This window comes from Ovis canadensis, chromosome 20 (assembly GCF_042477335.2).
Source record: "Ovis canadensis isolate MfBH-ARS-UI-01 breed Bighorn chromosome 20, ARS-UI_OviCan_v2, whole genome shotgun sequence".
Classification (NCBI taxonomy): Eukaryota; Metazoa; Chordata; class Mammalia; order Artiodactyla; family Bovidae; genus Ovis; species Ovis canadensis.
The window spans coordinates 26,465,144-26,481,114 of record NC_091264.1 but is presented as its reverse complement, the minus strand read 5'-3'; the positions used below and the strand labels follow the sequence as shown (position 1 = coordinate 26,481,114).

At 47.4% G+C, this 15,971-nt stretch overlaps 1 protein-coding gene across 1 annotated transcript in view; it reads right to left on the bottom strand.

Annotated features, from left to right (window-relative positions):
* Nucleotides 1-15,971, bottom strand: part of CMTR1 (cap methyltransferase 1) — a 54,002-nt gene that overhangs the window by 19,766 nt on the left and 18,265 nt on the right. Inside the window, exons 6-13 of the mRNA XM_069563984.1 lie at nt 14,895-14,966; nt 13,771-13,865; nt 13,576-13,648; nt 8,483-8,681; nt 7,615-7,733; nt 5,626-5,722; nt 5,179-5,311; nt 4,352-4,531 (exon numbers count right to left, since the gene is read on the bottom strand). Coding sequence (XP_069420085.1) covers nt 4,352-4,531; nt 5,179-5,311; nt 5,626-5,722; nt 7,615-7,733; nt 8,483-8,681; nt 13,576-13,648; nt 13,771-13,865; nt 14,895-14,966 — 968 coding nt within the window. The remainder of the gene's footprint in view (nt 1-4,351; nt 4,532-5,178; nt 5,312-5,625; nt 5,723-7,614; nt 7,734-8,482; nt 8,682-13,575; nt 13,649-13,770; nt 13,866-14,894; nt 14,967-15,971) is intronic.

Below are 15,971 nucleotides of genomic sequence, written 5' to 3'. Positions count from 1 at the left end.
AGCCGGCATGCCCCAGAGGCCCGTGCTCCGCAACAAGAGCAGCCACCACAGTAAGAAGCCCACACACGCGGTGAAGAGTAGCCCCCTCCCCGCAACAAGAAGAGCCCACACGATAACAAAGATCCAGCACAGCCAGAACTAAATACATTTTTAATTATTAAAATAAACCACATGGAAGGGAGAGGCTTCCCGCACCAAGTGATTCTCTGTAGACAACTTTAAAGAAGAATGAATAATGCCATTTGCAACAACATGAATGGACCTAGAGATTATCATACTAAGTGAAGAAGTCGGACAAAGACAAATATCCCACAATATTACTGTGATGTGGAAACTAAAAAGACGCACAGGCACTTATTTACAAAACAGACTAACAGACAGCGACTCACAGTCACTGACAGCAAGCATGGCTACCCAAGGGGGAAGAGGCAGAGAGTGGTAAGCTAGGAGCTTACCAATACAAACCACTACGTATGAAACAGATAAGGAGTAAGGTCCTACTGTAAAGCACAGCAAAGTATATTCAATGCCTTGTAACAATGGGAAAGAATCTGAAAAATAACATATACACATACATAAAGCAATCACTTTGCTGTACGCTAGAAACTAACACAACATTGTAAATCAACTATATTTCAACTTAAAAAACACTTGGTTAAACTATAATTTTAAAAAACTGATTAAAGAATAGGCAGAGGATTTAAATATTTTTCTGTGGAAGACATACAGATGGTCAATAAACACATGAAAAGATGTTCAACATCACTAATCTAATCAGGAAAATGCAAATCAAAACCACAATATCACCTCCCCCTGTCAGAATCAGTTCAGTTCAGTTGCTCAGTCGTGTCCGACTCTTTGCGACCCCATGAATCGCAGCACGCCAGGCCTCCCTGTCCATCACCAACTCCCGGAGTTCACTCAGACTCATGTCTATCAAGTGGGTAATGCCATCCAGCCATCTCGAAAAGACAACAAATAACTGTTGGCAAGGATATGGAGAAAAAGGAACTCTCATGCAGTGTTGGTAGGGATGCAAACTGGTACAGCTACCATGGAAAACAGTATGAAGGGTCCTCAAAAAATTAAAAACAGAACTACCATGTGTTGTGTTGTACTTAGTCGCTTCAGTCATCATGTCTGACTTTGCAATCCTATGGACTACAGGCCACCAGGCTCCTCTGTCCATGGGGATTCTCCAGGCAAGAATCCTGGAGTGGGTTGCCAGGCCCTCCTCCAGGGGATCTTCTCCACCCAGGGACTGAATCCAGGTCTCCCACATTGCAGGTGGATTCTTTACGGTTTGAGCCATGAGGGAAGCCAAAGAATGCTGGGGTGGGTGACCAGCCTATCCCTTCTCCAGGGGATCTTCCCAATTCAGGAGTCGAACGGGGTCTCCCGCATTGCAGGCGGATTCTTTACCAGGGAAGCCAGAATTACCATATGACCTAGCAATTCCATTTCTGGCTATTTTTCTGACAAAAATAAGATATACGCATCCCAGTGTTCATTTCAGTATTATTTACAATAGCCAATATATGGAAGCAATCTAAGTGTCCATCAATAGATAATTAAAGAAGATATGGTATATATACACAAAGGAATATTACTGAGCTATAAAAAAGAAATGAAATCTTGCCATTTATAACAACGTGAATGGACCTAGACAGTATTATGCTAGTAAAGTAAGTCAGAGAAAAGATAAATACTATACAACTTCACTTATATGTGGAATCTAAAAACAAAACAAATGAACAAACATTAACAAAAGAAACAGATTCTTGAATACAGAGAACTAACCGGTGGTTTGCCAGAGGGAAGGGGAATGCGGAGTATGAGTGAAATGAGAGATTAAGAGGTACAGACCTCAAGTTATAAAATAAGTCAGTCACCAGGATGTAATGTATAGTACAGGGAATATAGTTAATAATATCTTAATAACTTTTTATGGTGACGGATGGTAATCAGACTTTGGTGAACATTCTCTAATGTATAAAAATATCAAATCGGACTTTCTGGTAGTCCAGTGGTTAAGAATCCAACTGCCAATGCAGGGCACAAGGGCTCAATCCCTGGCCTGGGAAGATTCCACATGCCTTGGGGCAACTAAGCCTGTGGGCCACAACTGCTGCCTGAGAGTCCTAGAGCCTGTGCTCCACAACTAGAGAAGCCACCGCAACTAGAGGCCTAGCACCCCAATTAGCCTCTGCTTGCTGCAATTAGAGGAAAGCCCATGTGTAGCAATGAAGACCCAGCACAGCCAAAAATAAATAATTTTTAAAAAATCAAACCATTATGCTGTATACCAAAAACTAATATGATACTGTAAGTCAATTATACTTCAATGAAAAATAAAATTTTTAAAAAAATGGGCAAAGGACTTGAATATATTTCTTCAAATAAGATATACAAATAGCCAATTTGCATATGAAAACATATTCAACATATTAGTCATTAGGGAAATGCAAACCAAAACTACAATGAGAGCCAGTTCAGACCTACTAGAATGGCTATTATGGAAAAAAAAAATCAAAAAATAACAAGTGTTGGTGAAGATGTGGAAAAATTGGAACCCTGATGCACTGCTGGTCGGAATGTAAAGTAGTGCAGCAATCCCACTTCCAGATGTATACCTGGATGAAGTGAAAGGAGGGACACAGTTACTTTTCACACCAACATTCACAGCAGTGTTACTCTCCATAGCTAAAATGTGAGGAAAATCCAAATGTCCATCAACAGCTGAATGGATAAACAAAATGTATGTGTATGTATGCACATAAAATGGATTATTACTTAGCCCTAAAAAAGGAATGAAACCCTGACACACACTACAACATGATGAATCTTAAAAGCATTATGCTAAGCGAAACAGCCAGAGGCGGAAGAGCAAATACTGTACGAATGCACTTACATGAGGCACATGCAACAAGCGAAGTCAGAGAGGAGATAACAGAGGGCACCAATGGCTGGGGATGAGGGGAATAGGAGCTGTTATCTCACCGGTATAGTTTCTGCTTCGGATGATTAAAAAGCTCTGGAAATGCATTGTGGTGTGGTTGCCGAACAGTGTGAATATATTTAAGGCCACTAAATTTCACATTTTAAGAAAGGTTAAAATGATAAACTTTGTTATGTGTATTTTACAATTTAAAAACGGACTCAAAAATTTTTTAACTTCTGCTTATCAAAAGACATCATTAAGACAATGAATAGGCAAACCACAGATTGGGGAAAAATATTCCCAATATACCAGACACAAATCAATTTACCAGGCTGCTTAAACACTCTGCAACTGGGAGCTTTGAGAAGACCAGTTCTGCCATGCATCCACACACACCCATATGAAACTGCAGCATGGCTCAACAAAAAGAAGTCCAGAAATGTGACATAGCTTTGGCTTTGCTGACTTCCAGTTCCGGGCCTGCTTCCTCATCTACAACACGCTGAAACTTAGTACGGGCTCCGCCTTGGTGCCGATTCTTACATCAAGATGAGAGAGCTTATGTAGCAGTACCACAGAATGGAAAATTAAAATACTGAGAGAAGATGGATAAAGACTTCCTCTCCTCCTATGTTCCCCTAGGGCCACCCATACATTCAACTTTCTCTGGGAGACTTGGGATTCCACTTACAAATGACCTTTCCAGTACATGTTTGGCCCCCTAAGCAAGCACTTCTATTGATTCATTGCTATACAACTCTCCAAGCTTCCTCAGAAAACTGTTCAATGAGGTTTGCCCACTTAGAAAACTGAGCCAACTCTCACAACTTTAAATTATCACTACTAACAAGGAGGGGGAAAACAATTAATGAAGGTTAAAACAAAAACAAAACCAGCATTCAGATGGCCTATTTGAGTACCTCATGGTCTGGCAAAAGTTTTGATACCAGAAACTTCCAAAAGCATGTTATATACTTGCTTTCCAGCCATCTCTTGCTTCCAACTAAGGGACTTCATGGGACAGCAAACTATGATGGCCTTCTACAAATGGAAGCAATTAAAGGGAGATTATTCCTTCCTCCAAGGATGCAAGACAAGTCTGCCCTCTAGCTTCACTATCATACTCAGGCTCCCACGGGCAGGGCTGTGCCAGCCAGGCTCCCACCAGCCACCCTGTGACAAGGCATGGGAGCAGGATGAAAGTCCTCAAGGTACTCAAAGTCCTAGGGAGCCCTGGAGCGAGCAGACCAATCTCAGCTACCAGTTTTTCAAAACGGACAAAGTGATACCAAAAGCCAGTCATTCAGTCCTTCATTCTCTTCATCCCTAGGGCTTTCCTGATACCCTAGGGATGCAAGCAAACAACAACAACAAAAAGAAGCGAAGGAAAAAACACATTGGTCTGCTTACCCCTCGTTGGACCGTATCATGTAGTCAGTAAATTCATGGTCTCCCTTGATCACCTCCAAGGGGACCACAAGGTTGACGTCAGAATCAGTGTTCCGCAGCTGGTTGAGTTTAATGTTGACTGAGAAGAGGTAATCCCGCACTTCATCTATGCCCACCTTCAGGCCCTTGCACACCACATACCTGAGAGGAGAGACCCTGTCACTCCACTGAGCAAGGGCTTCCCCGGCATAATTCCTCCTCCCCGAACCACCTGCTGAGTCACAAAACCCCTGTCTACGCACTGAGAACAGAGTGCTGCAAAGTTCACCTCAAACCCTTCTCATGTTGGGCTGTGTTTCTACTCTCTATGGCAGTGGTTTCCAATTACCCTGTGCCAGGCTGGCTGAATCACCATCAGCTGGGGAAGTCTGCTAAGTTAAGGGCAATCAGACTCTCCAGGGATGGGGCCAAGAAATCTGTGTTTTGAGCAAGCCACCTAGCAATTCGGATTGGCTGCATCTTCTCTCACAAGATGCATGGGCACTGTGTCCCATCTGGGATGCAAACAGGGACTCTGGTTAATGGCCCAACCGTCCTTCAGGTAACCCTTCCTTGGTCTCCTTCACCCTCCTGGGCCAAGCCAAGGATCGCCCACAAAAGTGTGGTGAACAAGGTTGGTGGAGGAGGCAGAGGCTGAACAAGAAAATCCAAATCCTCTTGGCTCCAATCACTTTTTTTAAATCAGGGTTTTTTAATGCAGCTTGAGTGCTCATGCCAGAGATGCACCAGGTTTTCTTGTTCTGACATTTAGCCAACTAGTCTGATTCAAAGGGAGAGGAAAGTCTCACCTCTCTGAGTTGGCAGGACGGCTGGTAATTGGCTTAAAGAGACAGACTCGTTCAAAGCAGCAGTACAGCAGGTAGATGAGCCCCACGCTGAATGGTGTGAAGAGGTCGAAGGTTTTACAGATGAAGTGGCCTCCTAGGTTAAAGGAAAACACCAACGATAGTCAGCAGCTTCCACTCCAGGAAATGGGTTGGGTCATCTCAGGGACTATGACAAAGTCAGGGCCCAGATACCTGGGCCCATTAAAAGTCACAGGCCACAGAAGGGAAAGAGTTGTAGAGGGGACTTTGGGGATTCCATAGCACCTTTCCCCCTAAATCCCTCATTCCGCCATGTGTCACCTCATACAAGCAGACCATTAGTTAACTTTCAAGCCAACCCCAATACATGTTCTTGTACAACAGGGCCTCTGGTGGGTCCTGGGTGGGGAGACGGCAGAGGAGTGTCACCTGTCCGGACAACAGACAGCGCCATGAGGAACTGACAGAGCAGCAGCTGTTTGCTGAGGATCTCCTGCAGGTTCTCCTGTCCCTCCACTGAGAAACCCTGAAACGAGAGCACAAGGAGCAGAGCAGAAAAGAGAAGTGATGAGGACTGAAGAGAGTGCTCCCACCGCATCTTCCCTGAGATCTCTACAGGTGTTTCCATTGATCTTCACCAACTGACTGACACAGATACAGTCTGGTGTTTAGATTCTCCAGCGTGGTTGTATGGCTCCCTGTGGTAAAGACAGCACCTGGGACCCAGGCCTGCCTACTGAGCCAGTGCTGTTTTCCTGCTCTATCGCTCCTGGGGATCTGCTCCTCCAAGGAGATGGTCCAGAAAATTTAAAAACTCATGCTGGAATCCAAGGGAAGGATACGGCAGAACAGAGGCAAAATACGCTGGTCTCAAGCCAACTACAAGACAGGAAACTGAATGCCCTGGTGAGTCCAGTGAGACCCAGGGAGCACGTGTGGCTAAATCTGTGTGGGCTCCCTCAGTCCTGGGCTGCACTGAACAGGCCCCAGTCTGGTGACAGGAGAAAGTCTGCCTGACTCTGATAGTCACAAGAATCTTTCTTTCTCTGCTGACCACAGATTTACTCACAAACCCCCCCTCCTGTCCCAGGACCATGGAGCCTCTTCCTCCAGCTGGCAGAGTCTCTGGGCAGGCTGTTTGTATGAAGAATGTATGTTGCTGTTCTTGGAGTGGTCTCCCTCCCTGTGAGATCCCAGCAAGGAGCAGAGAGCCAGGCTCACAGGGGAGTGAGGGACGCCAGGGGCTGTGACGGGAAGAGAGGCGAGTTATTGTTTAATGGGCATAGAATTTCAATTTTGCAAAATGGAAAAAGTTTTGGAGATCTGTTTCATGAAAGCATGATTATAATTAACATAATTGAACTGTAAACTTAAAAATGGCTACAACAGTAAATTTTATGTTATGTGATTTTTATCACAATAATTAAGAGAAGCAAAGAGGCTGGTCTCCAGAAATAAAAATGTTCGGTAATGTCTTCCAGATTTACAGATGCTTCTTAAAATGCACAGCTGTTTACAGGGAGAGGGGAAAAAAACACACACAAAAAAAATCCCACATGGGTCACCAGTCTATGTTGCCTAAGTCAGAGGGACAATCCTTGAGTTTGCCACTCGAGCTGATGCCCTGCCCGGCTGCCTCCCAAGTATATCAGACTCCGACAGGCTCAGCGGAAGCGGCCCCTCCCTCTACCCAAGCCTATCTGTTGTCCCCTGCTAGGCACCAATCTTTGGGGGCTGAGGGCACGCTCGGCTCCTGTGCTGACATCCTAAACATTTCTTCACCTCTCCACACAGCTACTGCTTATGAGGTTGCCCAGGGGGCTCCAGAAGCTTTTTGCAACTCTGGCCACGTGACCCTGGAGCAACTGCCACGTTCTCTGACCTTTCTCCACACTAAGCTGTGACTCACAACTTTTCTGGTAGTCCAGAGAAGACTACTGGCAGCATCAGATTACTAAGGGAGGAAGCTGCAGGGGCTGCCTCTACGCCTCAGGTAACTGCCCAAGAAATGGACAACCTGAGTATCTTCTTCAGCCCAGCCACTGACAGAGCCTCTTGCAGAGTCTTAATATGGAGTCTTAATATGGAGCAGCTGCATTTGGTTACGTGGTCACCTATCAGCTGCTCCCGAGGCTTAGGAGTGGCCATGTACAGACAGCCTCTCCGAGAGCAGCACCCGGGTGACAAATGATGGAAATGTCCTTCCCGTTGGCTCTGCTGAGTCCATCTTAGTCACGGTGCCCCCTCACCAGGCCTCCACCCACACCCGAGGCCCGTTGAGGAAGTGAGTTGGGAAGATCCACCTGCCCCAAGCAAAGATGCCTGTAACAGCCCAGCCCTGACAAAGTTACAAACTGAAAAGATGTACAAAAAGAATAAAAACATACATCATCACCCCACGAAGAGCAGGTCACCTACCCCGTCAGCCATCAGAAAGTGGACACCCTTGTGATCGGTGTTATCCAGGACGAAATTCCGAAAAGCATTGATGTTCTCCGGGCGGGTAATGTCTCCGTCTCCATCGATCCCACCCTCACCTGACAGGACACAAGGTTCACACTTAGCTCGTCTGCCCTGTGCATCCTTGGCACCAGGACACAGCCTCGCCAGGGCTGTGAACACAGGTACCAGGCAGGCCTCAAGGCCCAGAAGAGCCTCTGTGAGGAGCAGCTCAGGACCCGTCACACAAGGCTGCCCTGCAGTGATGGGCCAGGAGGCAGAAACAGGGCCCTGCTACAGTGGAGGAGAGCTCAGGCGGAGTCAACCAGCCGTGAGCCATCAACTGAAAGAGAAGGTCTTCATGTTCAAGATCAAACGTGTTTAAAGCACCTACATTTAGGAAGCAATATCAATTTCTTAATAAGTTCTGTTAACAAAGGACTTGGGATTTCCTGCCAAATCACAAGAAGCAAGACAGAGTGGAGGGAACTGCTAGGGGGTTGCTGACCATCTGGCATACAGGGCTGGGGACGGGTGTGGGTTTGTATTTGTTAATAACCCTGCCAGTTCTCAGCTAGAGATCGAACGGTTTTATTATCTCCTGTCACCACAAGAGAAGGAAGGAGAAATTAGCATGGATCTGCTGCGAGTTTGCCTACTGGAGGGTTTAACCTGGATCCCACAGGCCTGGGGTAAAAGGCACAGGCAAGGGGAGACCAAGACCTCGTGACGTGGGCTGGGAGCCCCGGACTGAGAGCCCCGGGACAGAAAACACGGCACATGGCTAGGAGCTCCTCCTGGTAAGACTCGTCCCTCTCGGTCCCTGGGGCCTCCTCCGTGTCCCTACCGTAGTAGGGCTCGAAGAGCTCGCTGGAGGCAGAGTAGAAATCCTCCAGCTTGAAGTCGTGAGGGCCCTTCAGAGTCAGCCCGAAGCCCTTGGCGTGCCACCTCTTCCTCCACAGCACGTACTCCGAGAAGCCACCCGGGCCCGCACAGACGTCGGCAAAGTACAGAAGCTCCGCTTCCCGGTCCTTTACCAGCGGCTTCTGCAGGGGCAAGTGGAAGCCAGGGGAGGAAGAGGGGGAAATGCCTCAGTGGGGAGCAGGAAAGAGAAAGCAGGGGAGTAAAACAAGCCTTTCAGCAAGCACAGTGCAGAGTTCCTGCCAGAGCCACAACCACCAGGAAACAGGTCCTCTGAGACCACTGCCTTCAGAGTCACCCATCCCCACCTCAAAACACCCCTGATGCCCTTCACACCACCATGCCCAGCTCAGACTCCTAAAAAACACCCTAATGGGCACCCAAGCATGCATGTTTTCTGAGCATCTTTTCCCCACCGCATCCTGCCTTACAAGAGTCCCAACGGGCGGAGCAGATGTTCTAGCCCCCCACATGACAGACAGGGAAAGAGAAACGCCAAGACACAAATCGACCTGTTCAGTCTGCAGCACCGCTTAGTCAGCATCCCGTCAGCCTGAGCAGGAGACGCAGGCTTCCCGTCCAACCAGAGTCTGAGGGGCTCTAACATCACTTCCTCCCAGCTCAGGGCCTCATCTTCCAAATAGCAGTTTCTGTGTCCCTTCTTCCTCTCCTCCTAGCCACCATCTTTTTTTTCCCCTCCAATTAAGTTTTTACCATGGAATAATTTTAGACGTACAGCTAAGTTGCGAGGACAAAGTTTGCACATATCCTTCACCCAGTTTTAGTAACATCTTACATGGTCAGCTGTAAAAATTAAGGAACTGACATGCACGGGTACATTTCTACGAACTACACCCCAGACTTGCTTCAGATCTCACCAGACCCCTTGTTCTGTTCCACGACTCCATCCAAGACCCCACAGTGCCCTGTGTGTCCTCCTTTTTTGCACACCCCTGCTCCTACCTTTGCCCCTCTGCTGACCAGGGCCTGCACAGGGCAGAGCTGGAAGCTGATAAGATTGAGAAAACAGGAGACACTGACCTAGGCAGCCATCAGAGCATCCACCCACCTAAAGAACAACTGAATTACACTATCATCATTTGTATCTGATGATTAGTTTCGGCCACTTAAGCGGCTTTAAATTCTTAATATAAAATGCTGGGCATTCCCTGGTGGCCTAGTGGTTAGGATACTACGCATTCACTGCTGTGGCCCAGGTTCCATCCCTGGTCAAGGAACTGGGATCTCACAAGCTGCACAGCTTGGCCAAATTAATTAATTAAATTTAATGTATGCTGAATGCAGATCTAGATTGTGTTTACACTTCTCTTCTACACACCTGGGCCCTCAAGGGTGAATTCCACTTGTCTCAAGCCTCCACGGCAGAGACGTGCCATCTGCACTGGTGACAAGAAGCTGAGCTTCAGAGGAGTGACCGCAGGGGTCCCTGATGAACATCCAGCAGGAAGGGCTAAGACAGCTCAGCCTTCTCTCCCTCAAAGTCTGGCACGGCTGGGTGCTTGTCCAGAGCTCTCTAACTGCCAGATAAAGATCAGAAGGCTTCAGGGGAAACAGTTATAGGAAAGAAATGGAAATACTAATGCTCACAGTCCAGTCACTTTCGGGGTGACAAGGGCTTTGCATCTGGTGGTGGTTTATCTAGCTTGATCACAACAGTGGAAAAAGTCTCTGGAGAAAGGGCCTGTAGCTAAAAATACACTCCCTCGCCCTGTGACAAGCCCACTCAGTGTGCTGGGCATATCAGCTCCTTCTCCCCTCCCTCTGCTCCATCACCCTAGCATTCTTTGTTCCTGAGCCATCAATTATTCACACTTTCTTACTGTACTCATTTGCACACTAGAAAAGACCTAATGGCATACGCCAAGAATACTATGCAGCACTTCCCAGGCTGCAAAGTGCTAGTGAGGCAGGAGTCACAAGTTTAAGGCCTGCACACACTGCAGAGAAGATACTGTTCCTCCTCACAGGCCAAGCCCTAGCCCCAGGCGCCAGCTTCTCCAGGTGAGAGGCTGGCCCAAAGAAGACTGTGAGAAGGAGAATGAATCAATGAAAGCGTCTCACCTCCAAAAAGACGGCATAAATATGATCTGTTCTGTAATTTCAGGATGTGTCACCCTAGCAGGCCACGGCCATCGGTCCTTTCACAGAAAGGATGGCCGGGGTTCTCACCTCTGCCACTTACTGACTGTGCAGTCAAAGGCAAGAACACGATTTATGTCTTTAAGCTTGAGCTTCCTCAACGACAAACGGGAACTAATGTAGGTTATTTCTTAAGGCTATTGTAGGATTAAACAAAGTACCTTATGTCGAAGACCCTTAAAAACTGTACAATACTGAACAAACGTTAAGATGACACGAAGTTCAACTCGATCAGCCAGCTCCCTGAGAGTCCCTGAGGGGCCCTTGCCCCTCCTCTCCCTTTCTCTCTGCAGAGTCTGGCGCAGCGCTCCACAGGCAGCAGGGACTTTGTAAGTGCTGTCTAATTTCTTCTAAGACAGCGATGAAACTTCAAGATCTACATTCAGCTTTTGTATCCTGTTACGCTTCATAGCCAATGCTTTCTTACCACAACGATAACTGCAGGCACACAAGTCCCTCACGTAACGTTTATATATAATACGCTTCCATATACCCAAAGAATCTAAACGCCCTTCTCTTCCTGGCCCCTTCCAATTCTTGTTTATGATCTCTTTATTTCCCTAGCCTCTTTTCTCCTCTTACCACAACCTGTAGAAGCAGAAACATGCTGAAAAACCTCAAAGAGCCTCCCTCCAGCTTCCCATCGCCAACCTCCTCACACTTCGCTAGGCTTCACGTAGTCTGCACTCTCACTCTGATTTCCCTGATCCAAGAGCCACTGAGGCTCTAACAAACCTGGGCGTGTGCCTGGGGCTTCTGCCACTCCCACGTCTGCTGGGACTGCTCTAAACACAACAAGCCTGCTGGGCTTGGCTGTCACTCCAGTCCTTGGGAGGAAACAGGGGTGAACAGACAGAAGCAAACACTAGGAGCTGAAGAGAAATCACTTTTATAGTGGAGTATAGAAGAACTTCTCTGGAAGGGCAATTCTCCATGGCCACTATCAATCAATGCAAGTCAAGGAGCTGCCTGAAGCATCACAAACACAGCCACCTTTTCCTATGTAAAATCTCCACCCTCCACCTGAATGGTACAACCCTGATGCCTACTTCATTTTCCTGACAGCAAAAGACAATAACCAGATCCCAGCTGCTGGAGGCATTTACATTCAAAAGCCCAAAATGACGCTGTGATTTCCCATCAACCTGACAGAGTTCCTCTGCCAGGCAGGGGTTTAAGGGAAATCATTGGGAGCTCAGAAAATTAAATCAACATTGTATCAATGTAATTTTCTCAAGATGCTAATTCCAAGAGCTGTTTTGTACAGCTTGCTGGTGCTGTAAGGTGGGAGGGAGACCTGGGAGAGAGAAATAAATACAGACTGGAGGGGTCCACCTGCCCTTCTGCCAGCATAGAGGAGACAACCAGGCAGGTAAGGCTGGAGCAGTGAAGAACTTGGAAAACAAATTTCTTTAAGCAGTGGATAATCGGGGGCCTAGCAGGAGGAGGCTGAATGAGGCAGAAACTGGACTGGGAACAGCCGGCTCCTGACCCCTTCACTGTCAGAGACTAACCTTCTAGGACAGGGTGAAAATGCTTTGAAACTCTGAAGGGAAAGCTAGAATGAAATTTCCTTTTTTCTTTCTCTATCATATGGAGGGTCTGTGTTCAGAAAAATGAGAGTAGTAAAGTAGACAATCATTCCGATCCACCACCTGTAATTAGAATTCCACATGAAGCTTGTCCAGAGAAGCAGAAAGGGAAAGTGGCCACATTTGAAGTCACAGATTTTAAGAGCTAGAACAAACCTTAAGAGTCTCTTGGTCCTACCCTGGTTCTCTGGCAGGTTAGTAGGGCTAATTTCAGAGATGAGGTAGCTGAGATCCAAAGGAGGTATGAACCTGAGGGACACCACCTGTGACTAAGTGCTGCCCCCGACCATGAGCACAGACCTTCAGACATGATCCTGATTGTAAACAGACCCGTGAAAGAACCCAGATGCCCACAATTCATTCAAAACTCAGACATTTCCCAGAGTACTGCCCCCTCATACCAGGAACAGCAGCAACCAAATCAGATGATATCACAAGTTTCAACCTGGAACATTAACTCACTGTAAGGACTGCTCACAGTCGTCCCTCAGTATTGACAGGGCATTGGTTTCAGGTCCCCCCCACAGCCACCAGAATCTGCAGATGCTTGAGTCCTTTACATAAAGTGGCGGTATACAGCCGGCCCTCTGCATCGCAGAGTCAACAGACACAGAGGGCTGACTGCACTCAGACTCCACCCCACCCTGTAAGAGGCAGGCTCAAGCTCCCTGGTGGCAACTGGCCTCTACACGTCGACAAGCATGGAGAGGCTCTACACACACCCAACCCCTACCCTCATCTGCTCTTAAGCCCCCCAGAATGTCCAGACCCTAAGCACCATGGGGAAAGGGATCACATCTATGTATTCCTGGTGCCTAGCACTGTGCCTGGCACAACGTAGGGGCTGGACAAATACACGTTTAATCAGTGCAGCAGGGAGGCCGATGCACTCACTCATGCCCTCACCTCCCTGCCCCCTTGGCCTATGGAGGCTACACCTGCTGGTCTGGTCAGGAATGCTCCTCCTCCACTGCTGCAAGCCCTGTGCTCCTCTACCCAGAGTGAAGAGCAGGATCTGCAGAGGCAGGAGCTGGGACTCCGGGCCTGAAGCCCTAGAGATAACTGCTTACTAGGGCACTCCTGGGACCACAGGAAGCACTGTGGAACCCTAGCTGAAGAGCTCAAAACAAAATATATCTCATCACAAAATGCATCTCCATCACCCAGCAGGAATACTCTCCTAGCATTGTACAAATGGCAATTTCTGAGCCACTGAAGCTGAAGCCTATTTAGCACTATGAATTCAGAAGCAAAATCTTGTTCTCACCCCATAAGAGTCCCTTGGATTTGTAAACATGCGATCGAACACAAAATCCATGTTAGCCATCTTCATTGCTGCCCTGAAACAAAGCAAGACAGAAAAGCATACCTCAGTACCAGACAGATGGGAGAGCTGAGGCTCAAATGGAAACATCGACCAGTGCACATCGGAGGAGGGGAGGGAAGGGAAATGCCAGCAAACCTGTTGAGGAAGAAGACTCCTCGGATCATCTCGTAGGGATTGGCCCGAGTCCGAGCTCGCCGCATCTCCTCCCCATCCAGGACATCAAACACACTCTGCCCGGAAAGAATCAGAAGCACAGGGTGAGCATCCCCCTCGGGATGGAGCTTGAGGAGCCGGATTCACAGCCCTCTGAAAAGCTAGGCCTCTGCTGCAACCCAGCTCTGAAATGACCAGATGTGTGACCCCAGACAGGTGGGACGATCACTCTGCCTCTCAACTACCTCACTTATAAAATGGTACAAAATAAAAGGGAAGCAAGCACGTGCCTGCCACGTGCTTGTGGTATTAATCCTCCTGGCACTGCTAAACCTTGCTGCAAGCCTGCTTCTCCACTCCAGCAGCAACTCGGCAGGGACCAGAGTTTTGCTATGAAGGGTGTACCCAGAAAGAGGGCCGGCAAACCAAGATCAGGCTTTTCTGAGGGCACCTACCTCCCAGCAGGGAACCCTTCTCTTTCTTCTAATTCTCTCTGGAAAAAGAAAGCCTCACTTTACCTGAGGATATTTCCAACACTCTACCTGCCAGAAAAATAAGCTCCGTGAGGCTTGTCTCAGGCCTTGCTTCTCCTCCAACTCATTTTCTCCTCAGTTTCCTTGGCTCACCCTGCCCCAGGCAATGCACCTCCTGACCAAAGTCAGGTCAGGTCAGAAGACATCAAGGGGAGAGTAACACCAACTATCTCTTTTAACTCTAACACTGAGTATTTTTTTCTTCCTAATTTAAAGATAAGGAAACTCAAACTCAGAGAAGCTAAAGCAAATGGTCCAAGGTCATTCAGCAAAGAAAAGAAAGAAAAGCTGCAAAACTAGGATTTGAATTCAGCTCTGATACTGAAGAATGATTCCAAATTTTCCACTATGCCAGCCCCTCCTCAGGATTACGATGAACCCACCCACTGAAATTAAGTGGTTCCCTTCCTGGCTACTGACCACAGAGACAGAACAACACTGCAGGGCAAGGGAGCCACCAAGAAAAATTAGCTAAATTTCAGGTCCCCCAAAACCAACTCAAAAGAACAAGAAAAGCCCAGCACAACCCCTCACACAAAATCTTTAGCGCCAGCTCTAGCCACGAGGACTTACCTTACACTTCAACACACTGCGAAGCAGGCCTTCCCCACAAAACTCTGTTTCATCTTCGATAATCATCTTTCTCTACAGGGAGAAGAAAACAATCCACAGTGACCACATGTGACTGCATCTGGGGGGAAACTAGGGTTCTGAGTGAGCAGAGCAAAAGGGGGCTTGAGTCCCTGCCAGAGAACATCAACCCCGAGGGGTGGGAAAGAGAAAAGCCTAAATCCCTCTGGCTTGGCTCCAGATGGGGCTGCGAGAAGGAGCCCTCTGGGGGCTCCTATGAAAGCGCCATATGGATACAAGACTCGTGAATGCCAAGGCTGAGAAAAGCAAACAGGGAGGAGACACCCAAGCTGTCTGTCCCTAGAGCGCGGGGGCAGAAGGAAGGGGGATGCTTAGGAACACCCAAAATGACAGAGGCTGTCCTTTTGCCAGGAAGCCTCTTGCTCCTTGGTGAGTATGAAGGCACCGACTTGGCAGCCTCACAGAAAACAAGGGTGTGGGAGCCTCATGGGGATGTTGAGTTCAGTGTCAAGTACGAGTGAGAATGCCTCTAAACCAGTGGTGCTCAAACTCGGTATTCTCAGGTTTTACACTCTTTAAGATCACTGAGGATCCTCAACAGCTTTTGTTTCTGTGGGAGATAGATGTGTATATGTGTGTGTGTGTATTTATATACCTTATTATTAGAAGTTAAAAACGAGATGTTTAAATATTTACTAGTTCAGTTTAAAATGTTGTATTAATATAAATAAACGTGTAAGAAAATTGTATTCCAGAAAAAAAATGATTGAGAAGAGTGGGCATTGCTTTCCATGTTTGCAAAGCTCTCAGCACCCAGCTTACACGAGACAGGGAGAATCTCCCGCCCACATGCGCATTCAACACATGCTATCACATGTCAGAGCTTCTGGAAGACTTCTCAGGACACTTGCAAGAGAGTGAGAATGAAAAAGGCAAATAACTTTTCAGAATTATGAAAATAACTGACCTTGTAGACCCTCTGAAAGGGTCATGGAGATCCCTCAAGTCCCTATACTTCGAGAACTGCTCTCTGGAACATGCTGATCTGGTAAAACTATA